Raw genomic sequence first — 15,314 nt, 5'->3', positions numbered from 1 at the left:
GATTCGAACTCGGGTACCCCAGAACATTAGCTGAGTTTCTGGATTAATAGTCTAGCAATAAGACCACTAGGCCACCCCGGCATTATTTTCAGTTTTACCGCGGCTGGGGGTGTTTTAAACAGCTCGTCTCCTCTCACTGTCCACCCCCACCTTGATAAATATATTTATCCTCGCTAAATATATTTAAGACACGGGTAGATAGGTTTTTGGAAGACAAGGGGATTAAGGGTTATGGGGAGAAAGCGGGAAGGTGAACTGATCCACTTCAGATCAGCCATGATCTTACTGAATGGCGGGGCAGGCTCGAAGGGCTGGATGGCCTACTCCTGCTCCTATTTCTTATGTTCTTATAAGCAGCGCATCTCCAATGTGCTTCAGATTAAATGGATTGAGTGACACAAGTCACGCTGGAGGAAAACCAAACACTATTTCAGGTGGTGGGACAGAAGAAGAGGAAATATTGGTGCTAAAACGTAAACCCAGGAAGTCTTTTGTGACTATGTAAACATGAGCATTTATATATAAACAGGAGCAAAGTGGAACACAAGATCCTGTATCCTAACTGGAAACTGGAGGTCGGCTGCTCCCCTGTGGCAGAGAGGAGGCAACCTGAGATGAGGGGCAACTTGACGTCAGCCGATGGAATCGGTCGGCCATTTTCCATTCCAATGGAAATTCATGTGTAACATTGGCTAATGTCGCATGAGGAGTGGTTGAAGCCTCTGTACTCATTGGAGGTTAGAAGGATGAGTCTTATTGAAACTTACAGGATACTGCGAGGCCTGGATAGAACGGACGTGGAGGACTCCAGGTGACTTTGGAATGTTTCCAATTTGCCAGAGATAGGAGATGACATTAGTGGGGGGGGGGGGGGGGGGGGGTGCGGGGGGTGCGGGTGCGGGGGTGGGGGGCGTTGCTTGAAAGCAGACAGGTTGGGTGCTAACCAAAACCTAATTGTAGAGCTCGGGGAATGAGAATACAAGAGTGCGCCAAATTAACGATACCCTCAACGATGGTATCTGACATGGTTCAATAAAGAAAGTAACTTAGTGTGGGGCGTGGGCAATATGAAGGGAATAGATAAGATAGAGGCAGGGAAGTTGTTTCCATTGGTGGGTGATTCTACTAGAACTAGGGACCATGGTCTCAAAGGCAAAAGGGAGCAGATTTAGAACTGAGTTGAGGAGGAACTTCTTATCACAAAGGGTTGTGAATCTGTGGAATTCCCTGCCCAGTTGAGGCTACCTCATTGAATGTTTTTAAGGCAAGGATAGATGAATGTTTGAACAGTAAAGGAATTAAGGGTTATGGTGAGCGGGCGGGTAAGTGGAGTTGAGTCCATGAGAAGATCACCCATGATCTTATTGAATGGCAGAGCAGGCTCGAGGGGCCAGATGGCCGACTCCTGCTCCTAGTCCTTATATGTGTGAATTTACAAAGTGTTGGGAAGAAATGAGGCCGATATTGACCTCACCACAAGGGCCTCCACGTTCCATATTTAACTTGGAATATTTAACTTTACCGGCATTCTGATCTTTAGTCAACGACACATGCAGCTTGGGAGAGAAGGCCGAGGTGTGCAGATAGGCAAGGAAGTTGGCGGAGGATCTATGTTTGAAATTACCGTGTGGCCAGGAAAGGCGGCCAAAAGAGAAAACGCTGGAAAATCTCAGCGGGTCTGGCAGCACCTGTGAGGAAAGAGTTGACATTTCGAGTCCAGATGACCCCTCGTCAGAGCCCAGAGGGTCATCGGGACTCAAAAAACGTCAGCCCTTTCCTCTCCTCGCAGATGCCGCCAGACCCGCTGAGATTTTCCAGCACTTTCTCTTTTGCTCTCAGGTTCCAGCATCCGCAGTCATTTGCTTTCATCCAGGAGAGATGGCGGCAGTTTAACGGGCCGTTTGTCCGATCGACTCTCTCCCATTCGTTTCCGAAGCCGTAATAGCAAATCGTGGCAATAAGGCCGGAGGAATGTTAAAAAAGGGAAACGCAAACAAATGGAAAAAAGAAATTAGATAAAACAGGAAGAAGGCGTCATTAATAAAAATCAAGCGCCCAGCCACGCTGTGGCTGTTCTTCCAGGAATTGTAAAACTGAGGCGGAAACTCCTTCCGCCAGCTCCAGGCAACCAAAAAAACTATCACATTTCCCCCCCCCTCCTCCTTTCTGTCCAGAAGACGGGGAGTCCTTTCCTTTTTTTGCTAACTTTTTTGTATAAAAAAAGTCAACTGTTGCAGCATATGTTTTCAAGTCTAGTTAACATTGGTGTGAGTTCCACATACAAGTGGTCCAGCTTTAAGTGGAAGTCAAATGCCCTTGTTAATTTACTACTGAGACAGATATTCTAACACTGAAAGAATACATCTCCAATTATAAATGTTAAAATATCAACATTCTTATCCGTGTCCTTGGCCGTCCACGTTTATCCAAAGATGATTTCAAGTTACATCAGCTTCTTTACATGGTGCAGGATTTGTCCGTGGAGCCCTGGACAGTGGGGGGAGGCCCCACGCTGGGGTTGGTCTTGGGAAGAACCACGGGCTTGGGCCTCAGGGCGGGCGGCTTAAGCTGCAGGCCCATCCGCGGCGACAGCACGGGCTTGAAGGTGCTCATGGGGTCACTGGAGGAGCTGGTGCTCCGTCGGATGGAAGGGTCGACGCTCTTCAGCACCACCGAGTGGTGGGGGCTCCTCACCTCCGAGGGGCCGAAGGGGGGGGCCGGCGAGCTCTTCTTCTGCTCCAGGGTGTCCAGGACCACGTCGGGGGCGTGCTTCGCCGTGCTCTGGCGCTCCAGCTCCCGCAACTCGTTCAACGCGCTGTTCATCGTCTCTTCAATGTCCTGCCAGGGAAGCAAAGAGAAAGAGTTCTTCCTGTTAAAACGTTTTGAGAATAGCGTTGGCTTTTTTTTTGATAAAACGAAAGCTTCATTTACCATGCCGGGCTATCCGAAAGGTTGCAAAGGTTTGGTCACAGACATCTAAATGGCAACTGGGCCCATTTTTTGATGTCTGTGAATGTAACCCTCTGGATCATTCTTCAACAAGAACTTGCATTTACACAATTTAACGTAGTACGGTGTTTCACAGGAATGTTATTAAAAAATTTGACATGAATAGTGGAGGAAAGCTGCCTAAAAACTTAGTTCATGAGGTAGGGATTCTCCTTAATGGGCAAGAGAAGGGTTTAGAGAAGGAATTCCAGAGTGTCGAACCTTGGCAGCAGAAAGCCTGTCCTACAGTGGGAAATGTTTTAAAATGGGGATGCTTAGTGGACCAAAATAGGAGAAGCACAGAGATCATTAGGTTGCCACTGGGGCTTGGTGGATTGAATAGAGAGGCTGGATAGACTGGGACTTTTTTCCCTGGAGCGTAGGAGGCTGAGGGGGTGATCTTACAGAGGTCTATAAAATAATGAAGGGCATAGATCAGCTAGATCATCAACACTTTTTCCCAAAGTTCGGGGAGTCTCAAACTAGAGGACGTTGGTTTAAGGTAAAGGGGAGAGATACAAAAGGGACCAGAGGGGCAATTCTTTCACACAGACGGTGGTGAGTGTCTGGAACGAGCTGCCAAAGGCAGTAGTAGAGGTGGGTACAATTTGGTCTTTTAAAAAGAATTTAGGCAGTTACGTGGGTATAGAGGGATATGGGCCAAATGCGGGCAACTGGGACTAGTTTCGTGGTTAAAAAACAAAGTTGGCATGGGCTGAATGGCCTGTTTCCATGCTGTAGACATCTGTGACTCAATCTAAGCCACAACCATGCCTTGTCTTCTTTGATACCAGGATAAAGATAAAATCCACATCAGAAAGGTCAGGAAGTTGCAATCTGAGATTTCGCTATTAATCATAGAATAGAAACAGTACAGAAAGAGGCCATTCGGCCCATCGAGTCCGCACCAACCACAATCCCACCCAGGCTCTACCCCCATATCCCTCCATATTTACCCACTAATCCCTCTAACCTATGCTACTCAGGACACCAACAGCAATTCTTAGCATGGCCAATCAACCTAACCCACACATCTTTGGACTGTGGGAGGAAACCGGAGCACGCAGACACGAGGAGAATGTGCAAACTCCACACAGACAGTGACCCGAGCCAGGAATTGAACCCGGGTCCCTGAAGCTGTGAAGCAGCGGCGCTATCCACTGTGCCATCGAGAGAAGTAAAGTTCTCGAGAGAAAGTAAAATTCCAACCACACCAAGACACACTGGGCGTGAGGGAGTGCTATCAGCGAAAGTCATGGACGCTTGAGTTTCTGAATGGAAAATGGTGGTTTTTACATCAACTACTTCCGCACCAACAAAATTAAAGCCTCAGTGCACATTCCACAACTTCGGAGAAGGGACCAGAAGGGCCCTGTCTTCCAAATAGCACAGTTTTCGTACAGGCATTAAGTGTCCTGACCAAAACTGGTGCAGGATATACACAACAATCATGCGGTCATCAGCCTGGGAAATAAGATCGAAAGAACACAAGCGATAGTGTTAGAATGTAACCAGCGACAACCTTGTATTGGATGCAATGTGACCAATGGGAACAAGATGTAAGGGTCAGCTGACCCAGTAAACCATGGAACCAATTACAGAGTGATGTAATAGTCAGCTGACCTGCTGATTCACTCTAAATAAGGAAGTATGCAGAATTGTGGAGAGCTTGGATTGGCCCAGGGCGAGGCCCCAGGTTTGGAGTAATGCTGTTTCTTTATTAAACCCTTTCTTTGATTTATAAGTTGGAGTTAAGTTTTAGAACAAAGAACAGTACAGCAGAGGAAACAGGCCCTTCGGCCCTCCAAGCCTGTGTTGCTCATTGGTCCAACTAGACCATTCGTTTGTATCCCTCCGTTTGTTGTATTTTCATTAGCTGCACTTTGAAGAGTTCCTTCTGAAGAAGCGAATCAGAGCTTGAGAAGATGAAACAGGAGCTGGAGTAAACCATTCAGCCCCTTCAGGCTGCTCCTCCATTGGCAAAGATCATGGCTGATCATTGACTCGACACCACTTCCTTCCCCTATGCCCATATTCCTTGCTTCCCGCGGGTCCCAAAACTCCATCCATTTCGATCTTGAATATAGTCCACAACTGAGCCTCCAGAGCTCACCGGAGGGGCAAATCCCAAAGGTTCACGACCCTGTGAAGTGAAGACATTTCTCCTCTCCTCAGTCCAAAGTGTCCGACCCCTTTATCTTGAGGTCGTGACCCCGCCCCCTCCCTGGAACTTTCCAGTCAGGGAAACGAGGCCTGTGACAGAAGCCTTTGCCCAGGAAATTTCCATGACAACCTACATTCTTCAAAATTGGTGGCGAACACCCCCACCCCCTCCCCCTTCCTAAAGGATAAAATTGAGGCCTTTGATATTCTGAAATGAAAGCCAGGATCAAACAATATCCCTAATAGCTTCCTGGTAGATAGCGAAAGTCCCTTTGAATAAACATGTTTAGGTTGACTTTCCATTCACAACACTTATGTGTTTGCTTTTTGGCCAAGTGTCTGAAATAAGATCCAAAAGAACAGCAAACATTAATACGCATTTCAAGGTGGACATAATTATTTGGACTTCCTCTTGTCAAACTGGTTTTTGAAAGCTGTAATGGTTTTCAAAGATATTTCCTTCCCAGTCCTGTAATTGCCCTCCACCCATTCCATCCCAGTGAACACAGAATAACACATCGACACACTCCATCCCAGTGAACACAGAATAACACATCCACACAATCCATCCCAGTGAACACAGAATAACACATCCACACATTCCATCCCAATAACACAGAATAACACATCCACACATTCCATCCCAGTGAACACAGAATAACAAACCAACACATTCCATCCCAGTGAACACAGAATAACACACCAACACTTTCCATCCCAATAACACAGAATAACACATCCACACATTCCATCCCAATAACACAGAATAACACATCCACACATTCCATCCCAGTGAACACAGAATAACACATCCACACATTCCATCCCAGTGAACACAGAATAACACATCCACACATTCCATCCCAGTGAACACAGAATAACACATCCACACATTCCATCCCAGTGAACACAGAATAACACATCCACACAATCCATCCCAGTGAACACAGAATAACACATCCACACATTCCATCCCAATAACACAGAATAACACATCCACACATTCCATCCCAATAACACAGAATAACACATCCACACATTCCATCCCAGTGAACACAGAATAACACATCTACACAATCCATCCCAGTGAACACAGAATAACACACCAACACATTCCATCCCAATAACACAGAATAACACATCCACACATTCCATCCCAGTGAACACAGAATAACACATCTACACAATCCATCCCAGTGAACACAGAATAACACACCAACACATTCCATCCCAATAACACAGAATAACACACCAACACATTCCATCCCAATAACACAGAATAACACATCTACACAATCCATCCCAGTGAACACAGAATAACACACCAACACATTCCATCCCAATAACACAGAATAACACATCGACACTTTCCATCCCAGTGAACACAGAATAACACATCTACACAATCCATCCCAGTGAACACAGAATAACACATCCACACAATCCATCCCAGTGAACACAGAATAACACATCCACACTTTCCATCCCAATAACACAGAATAACACACCAACACATTCCATCCCAATAACACAGAATAACACATCCACACATTCCATCCCAGTGAACACAGAATAACACATCCACACAATCCATCCCAGTGAACACAGAATAACACACCAACACTTTCCATCCCAATAACACAGAATAACACACCAACACATTCCATCCCAATAACACAGAATAACACATCCACACAATCCATCCCAGTGAACACAGAATAACACATCCACACAATCCATCCCAGTGAACACAGAATAACACATCCACACATTCCATCCCAGTGAACACAGAATAACACATCCACACATTCCATCCCAATAACACAGAATAACACATCCACACAATCCATCCCAGTGAACACAGAATAACACATCCACACTTTCCATCCCAATAACACAGAATAACACATCCACACTTTCCATCCCAGTGAACACAGAATAACACATCCACACATTCCATCCCAATAACACAGAATAACACATCCACACAATCCATCCCAGTGAACACAGAATAACACATCCACACAATCCATCCCAGTGAACACAGAATAACACATCCACACAATCCATCCCAGTGAACACAGAATAACACACCAACACATTCCATCCCAATAACACAGAATAACACATCCACACAATCCATCCCAGTGAACACAGAATAACACATCCACACAATCCATCCCAGTGAACACAGAATAACACATCCACACAATCCATCCCAGTGAACACAGAATAACACATCCACACATTCCATCCCAGTGAACACAGAATAACACATCCACACATTCCATCCCAGTGAACACAGGATAACACATCTACACAATCCATCCCAGTGAACACAGAATAACACATCTACACATTCCATCCCAGTGAACACAGAATAACACATCAACACATTCCATCCCAATAACACAGAATAACACACCAACACATTCCATCCCAATAACACAGAATAACACATCCACACATTCCATCCCAGCGAACACAGAATAACACACCAACACATTCCATCCCAATAACACAGAATAACACATCCACACAATCCATCCCAGTGAACACAGAATAACACACCAACACATTCCATCCCAATAACACAGAATAACACATCCACACAATCCATCCCAATAACACAGAATAACACATCCACACAATCCATCCCAATAACACAGAATAACACATCCACACATTCCATCCCAATAACACAGAATAACACATCCACACATTCCATCCCAGCGAACACAGAATAACACATCCACACATTCCATCCCAGTGAACACAGAATAACACATCCACACATTCCATCCCAATAACACAGAATAACACATCCACACATTCCATCCCAATAACACAGAATAACACATCCACACATTCCATCCCAGTGAACACAGAATAACACATCCACACATTCCATCCCAGTGAACACAGAATAACACATCCACACTTTCCATCCCAGCGAACACAGAATAACACATCCACACATTCCATCCCAGTGAACACAGAATAACACACCAACACATTCCATCCCAATAACACAGAATAACACACCAACACTTTCCATCCCAATAACACAGAATAACACACCAACACATTCCATCCCAATAACACAGGATAACACACCAACACATTCCATCCCAGCGAACACAGAATAACACACCAACACATTCCATCCCAATAACACAGAATAACACATCCACACATTCCATCCCAATAACACAGAATAACACATCCACACATTCCATCCCAATAACACAGAATAACACACCAACACTTTCCATCCCAATAACACAGAATAACACACCAACACTTTCCATCCCAATAACACAGAATAACACATCGACACATTCCATCCCAGTGAACACAGAATAACACATCCACACATTCCATCCCAATAACACAGAATAACACACCAACACTTTCCATCCCAATAACACAGAATAACACACCAACACTTTCCATCCCAGCGAACACAGAATAACACACCAACACTTTCCATCCCAATAACACAGAATAACACACCAACACTTTCCATCCCAATAACACAGAATAACACATCGACACATTCCATCCCAATAACACACCAACACTTTCCATCCCAGTGAACACAGAATAACACACCAACACTTTCCATCCCAATAACACACCAACACTTTCCATCCCAGTGAACACAGAATAACACACCAACACTTTCCATCCCAATGAACACAGAATAACACATCCACACATTCCATCCCAATAACACACCAACACTTTCCATCCCAGTGAACACAGAATAACACACCAACACTTTCCATCCCAATAACACACCAACACTTTCCATCCCAGCAAACACAGAATAACACATCCACACTTTCCATCCCAATAACACACCAACACTTTCCATCCCAGTGAACACAGAATAACACACCAACACTTTCCATCCCAATGAACACAGAATAACACATCCACACATTCCATCCCAATAACACACCAACACTTTCCATCCCAATGAACACAGAATAACACATCGACACATTCCATCCCAATAACACACCAACACTTTCCATCCCAGTGAACACAGAATAACACACCAACACATTCCATCCCAGCGAACACAGAATAACACACCAACACATTCCATCCCAGTGAACACAGAATAACACACCAACACTTTCCATCCCAGTGAACACAGAATAACACACCAACACTTTCCATCCCAGTGAACACAGAATAACACACCAACACTTTCCATCCCAGCGAACACAGAATAACACACCAACACATTCCATCCCAGTGAACACAGAATAACACACCAACACTTTCCATCCCAGTGAACACAGAATAACACACCAACACTTTCCATCCCAGTGAACACAGAATAACACACCAACACTTTCCATCCCAGTGAACACAGAATAACACACCAACACTTTCCATCCCAGCGAACACAGAATAACACACCAACACTTTCCATCCCAGCGAACACAGAATAACACATCCACACTTTCCATCCCAGTGAACACAGAATAACACATCGACACATTCCATCCCAATAAGACACCAACACATTCCATCCCAGTGAACACAGAATAACACACCAACACTTTCCATCCCAGTGAACACAGAATAACACATCCACACTTTCCATCCCAGCAAACACAGAATAACACATCGACACATTCCATCCCAATAACACAGAATAACACACCAACACATTCCATCCCAATAACACAGAATAACACATCGACACATTCCATCCCAATAACACAGAATAACACACCAACACTTTCCATTCCAATAACACAGAATAACACACCAACACATTCCATCCCAGCGAACACACCAACATTCAGCCTCATAACGTTCACCAGATTGACTTTGGGGATGGAAGGGTTGACGTATGAGGAGAGATTAAACACTTGGACTTGTACTCGTTGGAGTTTGAAGTTTATTTATTAGTCGCAAGTAGGCTTACATTCTGCAGTTAAGTTAGTCGCCACACTTGGTTCAGGGACACCGAGGGAGAATTTAGCTTCTAACTCGCACATCTTTGTACTGTGGGAGGAAACTGGAGCACCTGGAGGAAACCCACGCAGACACGGGGAGAAGGTGCAGACTCCGCAACGACCCAAGCCGGGAATCGAACCCGGGTCCCTGGCGCTGTGAGGCAGCCGTGCCACCATGCTGCCCGTGCAAGGGTTAGAAGGATGAGAGGGGATGTGATAGAGGTATATAACATTTTAAAAGGGATTGATAGAGTAAATGTAGACCAAATGTTTCCCCTTGTGGGGCAATCTCGAACAAGAGGTCACAGGTATAGGTTGAGAGGCGATAGATTTAAAACTGAGATGAGGAGGAACTACTTCTCGCAGAGGGTGGTGAATTTGTAGATCTCGCTGTACCGTTGCCCGGTGAATCATAGAAGGAGATAGATATATTTCTGATTTAAAAACCAGGTTAAAGGGACCTGGGGAACAGAAGGGAGGTGGATTGGAGACGAGGGACAGATCAGCCACGATCAGATTGAATGGTGGAGTAGACTCGAAGGGCTGAATTTGCCGACTCCTGCTCCTAATTCCCACCTTCTTATAATATGAACCCCTTTATTTCAGAGACTTCTATAATAGGCAGCGTACATTCACTGCTGTTCCTAATTACAAACCCCTGTGAGTAGGAAGACCTGAGGAGTATTTTTATTCTTGCGTGTCGTATTCAAGGTTGTGGCTGACGGTCTGTGGAGTTGAAAGAATTCTTGATTAATTATCTAACGTTACATCAACTTCTGCCTCATCCCACCTGTTCCTAATTTAAAGTATACACGGTCTGATTTTTTTGTTTTGTGCCGTTAGAATGGGACCACAGAATCCCTACAGTGCAGAAGGAGGCCATTCGGCCCATCAAGTCTGCACTGACTCTTTCATAGAGCATCTTATCTAGGCCCACCCCTATAATCATAAACCCGGGCATTTAGCCAATCAACCTAACTTACATATCTTTGGACACTAAGGGGCAATTTAGCATGGCCAATCCACCTAACCTGCACGCCTTTGGACGCTATGGGACAATTTAGCATGGCCCATCTACATAACCTGTACATCTTTGGACACTAAGGGGCAAGTTAGCATGGCCAATCCTCCTAACCTGCACATCTTGGGACACTAAGGGGCAACTTAGCATGGCTAATCCACCTAACCTGCACATCTTTGGACACTAAGGGGCAAGTTAGCACAGCCAATCCACCTAATCCGCACATCTTTGGACACAATGGGGACAATTCATTATGGCCAGTCACCTAACCTGCACATCTTGGGACACTAAGGGGCAATTTAGCATGGCCAATCCACCTAACCTGCACATCTTTGGATGCTATAGGAAAATTTGGTATGGCCAATCACCTAACCTGCACATCTTTGGACACTATGGAACCAGCATGTTCTATGAACCAACATGGTAAAGGTTAAAACATATAAGCAGATGAGTAAAGTAACAATGCCTTGCACAGACCTGGGCGATCGTTTCAGGGTCTAGAGGCTTATGCTCAGTGAAGCTGGTGTATTGCCCGGAGGACGTAGACCTTCTGATTGGTGGACTCTCAATCTTTTTGAGTGCCTCGTGACGGCTGAGGTTGGAAAGGCTGCCAAGGCCACCTCGGCGACGTCGCTCCGGGCTGTCGACCGGTACGCCGCGATTCTGGAGGAACAGGCGGGAGCTGAGGTGGGGGGGCGTAACCAAGGGGCCACCGTCCCCCGAGCTACTTACTAAGCCATGGGCCGGGCGCACTGCACAGTGCCCATCGCTGACTCTCAACGGGCGTCGAGCCGTTGGCGGTTCCGGCCTCCTCTTCTGTCTAAGCAACAAAAAAAAGACAAAAGACAGGCCATTTTAGTCACTTTGCACAAACGGGGCTCGATGTGATGGGCGGAATTCTCCGCCCGTTCACACGGGTGGGATTCTCCAGTCCTGCCGGCATCAGACCCCACCGATGGGAGCAATGGGAATTCTCATTGATAGCAGCGAGACTGGAGAATCCTCCCACTAACAAACAATGCGCCACCTCCCGCTGGCAGGAAACATGCGGCTCGAAGGCCGAAGAATCTCGCCCTTTAATTTAGGTATTCTTCAGGTTTACAAATCCACTCTGGCCTTTAATAAACGGAAGTGATAGCCACTCCCTGCCAGAATCTTCATTTGCCTTTAGAACATCAAAACAATTCACTTGACCTCGAAGGACGTGGAAGGCGCTACCTCAATGTGGGTTCTATTTTGAAAGAATCCGAACGCGCTCAAGAAAAGGATTACGCTATGAAAGAAACGTCACACTGAAAAGGATTAATTACAGGGCAATTTGGGTTTTTTTTTTGAATAATTGTTGAGGGACATTCTCCGCTCTGGAGAACATTCACTCAAGTGCCAACAGAGTGTGGCTGTTACTTCCCCCCGTAATCCTGAGATATTTAAACATATGTCAGAGGGAGGCCTATCACCAGGAATTATCGCTAGGCTATTAATCAGCTCATGTCCTGGGGACCTGAGTTCAAATCCCGCCAGGGCAGATGGTGGAATTTGAATTCAATAAAAAATATCTGGAATTAAGAAGCTACTGCTGTCTAAAGATGTGCGGGTTAGGTTGATTGGCTGCGCTAAAATGGACCCTTGTGTCAGGGGATTGGCAGGGTAAATATGTGGTGTTTCTGCAATGGAGTGTGGGTAGGATTGTGGTCGGTGCAGACCCGATGGGCCGAACGGCCTCCGTCTGCTCTATGATGATTCTATGATGACCACGAAACCATTGTCGATTGTCGGAAAAACCAATCAGGTTCACTAATACCCTTTAGGGAAGGAAATCTGCCGTCTTTACCTGGTCTGGGCCTACATGTGACTCCAGGGCCACAGCAACATGGCTGACTTTCAACTGCCTTTCATGGGCAACTAGGGATGGGCAATAAATGCTAGGCCCAGCCAGCGACACCCATGTCCCATAAATGAAAAAAAAAATCAGGATTATAATATCCTGACTGAATCAGATGGGTTTTTACGACAATCGGCAACGTTTCATGGTCACCGTTAAACTTTTAATTCCAGATTTTATTGAATTTAAATTCCATCACCTGCTGCGGCGGGATTCGAAGCCGGGTCCCCAGTCTCTGGATTAGTATTCGAATGACAATACAACTCCTCCACTGCCTCCCATTTCCCAATGCTGCCAGCCAACGGTCAGAATGTTAACTCTGTTTCTCTCTCCACAGCTGCCGTCGGACTTTCATCTGTTTTAAATTTCAGATTTCCGGCAGGGAGGGCATTTTGCTTCCGTATCAATGGCATCCGACTAATTCGCTGGCGCAGGAACTCACCTCGCGGCGTAAACATCTGGAATCCGATCAGTCGGGGAGCTGGTGTCATTTTTGGAGGACAGCTTATCTTCGGCAGTTGGTCCACTGCTGGTCTCGCTGTCAGCTTTCTGGCTCAGTGCATCAGAGAAGGTGTCGTCCCTGAGAGATAAACAAGCTCAAAGTTTCGGGAGATGATACAAGAACAGTCCTCCAACAGTCACCTGATGAAGGGGAAGCACTCCGAAAGCTCGTGATTCCAAATAAATGTGTTGGACTTTAACCTGGTGTTATGAGACTTCTTCCCTGCTGCCATCAGACTTTTGAATGGACTGACCTCAAATTAAGTTGATCTTTTCCTGCACCTTCGCTACAACTGTCACACTACATTCTGCACTCTCTCCTTTCCTTCCCTATGAACATAGGACGTAGAATATAGAACATAGAACATTACAGCGCAGTACAGGCCCTTCAGCCCTCGATGTTGCGCCGACCAGAGGAACCAATCTAATGACCCTCTAACCTAAACTATTCCAATGTTATCCATATGCCTATCCACTGACCATTTGAATGCTCTTAAAATTGGCGAGTCCACAACTGCTGCAGGCAGGGCATTCCACGCCCTTACTACCCTCTGAGTAAAGAACCTACCTCTGACATCCGTCCTATATTTATCACCCCTCAATTTAAAGCTATGTCCCCTTGTGTTAGCCATCACCATCCCAGGAAAAAGGCTCTCGCTGTCCACCCTCTCTAATCTTCTGATCATCTTGTATGCCTTAATTAGGTCACCTCGTAACCTTCTTCTCTCTAATGAAAATAACCTCAAGTCCCTCAGCCTTTCCTCATAAGACCTTCCCACCATACCAGGCAACATCCTGGTAAATCTCCTCTGCACCCTTTCCAATGCCTCCACATCTTTCTTATAATGCGGCGACAAGAACTGTACGCAATACTCCAAGTGCGGCTGCACCAGAGTTTTGTACAGCTGCAACATAATCTCACGGCTCCGAAATTCAGTCCCTCTACCAATAAAAGCTAACACACCGTACGCCTTCTTAACAACCCTATCAACCTGGGTGCCAACTTTCAGGGATCTATGCACATGGACACCGAGATCTCTCTGCTCATCCACACTGCCAAGAATCTTACCGTTAGCCCAGTACTCTGTATTCCTATTACTCCTCCCAAAGTGAATCACCTCACACTTTTCCACATTAAACTCCATTTGCCACCTCTCAGCCCAGCTCTGCAGCTTATCTATGCCTCAATATATAAACGGTATGCCTTGTCTGTATAGAGCGCAAGAAACAATACTTTTCACTGTGTACTAATACATGTGACAATAATAAATCAAATCAAATCAGACAAGCATGGACAGGTTGGGCCGAAGGGCCTGTTTCCATGCTGTAATCCCCTATGACTCTATAAAACAAGTCAGACCCAAGCTTCTCCAGTTGATTGGTTGCCAGTTAGCCAATAAGAGCCATTGTTGGGGGAAGGTGAGAAGCATCACTTACGTGTCCTGCACCACGATGTATTGATGGGGGACTAGCCCATCCAGCCCGTTGTGTCTCCCTTCCCACCAGTCCTCGGAGGCTCTGTGGTACAGGAGTAACGAAGCGCCTTTCTTAAACGACAGCTCTCGAGCTGACCGCCCAGCGTAATCGAACTTGGCGATTGCTTCAATGGGCTCGCCTTCTGGAACAGAGCAGAATACAATGCCTCAGTTACGGCAAAGGTTAAATCATGACATGACACCCAATTGTCTTCCCCAAAGCTAGGGGGGTTAAGCAGGCATATGGGGTCACTTGCTTTTGCCAGTCATGAGTTTAAGTTTATTTATTAGTGTCACAAGTA

At 45.8% G+C, this 15,314-nt stretch overlaps 1 protein-coding gene across 3 annotated transcripts in view; it reads right to left on the bottom strand.

Annotated features, from left to right (window-relative positions):
* Positions 1–1,835: 1,835 nt before the first annotated feature.
* srgap1a (SLIT-ROBO Rho GTPase activating protein 1a) overlaps positions 1,836–15,314 on the bottom strand; it is a 233,268-nt gene continuing 219,789 nt past the window's right edge. For all 3 annotated transcript variants that reach the window (XM_080191293.1, XM_080191294.1, XM_080191295.1), the window contains exons 19-22: positions 14,975–15,155; positions 13,479–13,616; positions 11,632–11,974; positions 1,836–2,838 (exon numbers count right to left, since the gene is read on the bottom strand). In XM_080191293.1, coding sequence (XP_080047419.1) covers positions 2,458–2,838; positions 11,632–11,974; positions 13,479–13,616; positions 14,975–15,155 — 1,043 coding nt within the window. In that variant the 3' untranslated portion in view covers positions 1,836–2,457. The remainder of the gene's footprint in view (positions 2,839–11,631; positions 11,975–13,478; positions 13,617–14,974; positions 15,156–15,314) is intronic.

The sequence above is a fragment of the Carcharhinus amblyrhynchos genome, chromosome 6 (assembly GCF_965287045.1).
Source record: "Carcharhinus amblyrhynchos chromosome 6, sCarAmb.v2.hapA, whole genome shotgun sequence".
Lineage (NCBI taxonomy): Eukaryota > Metazoa > Chordata > Chondrichthyes > Carcharhiniformes > Carcharhinidae > Carcharhinus > Carcharhinus amblyrhynchos.
The sequence above is the reverse complement of the archived record's forward strand: the minus strand, read 5'-3'. Positions and strand labels throughout refer to the sequence as shown.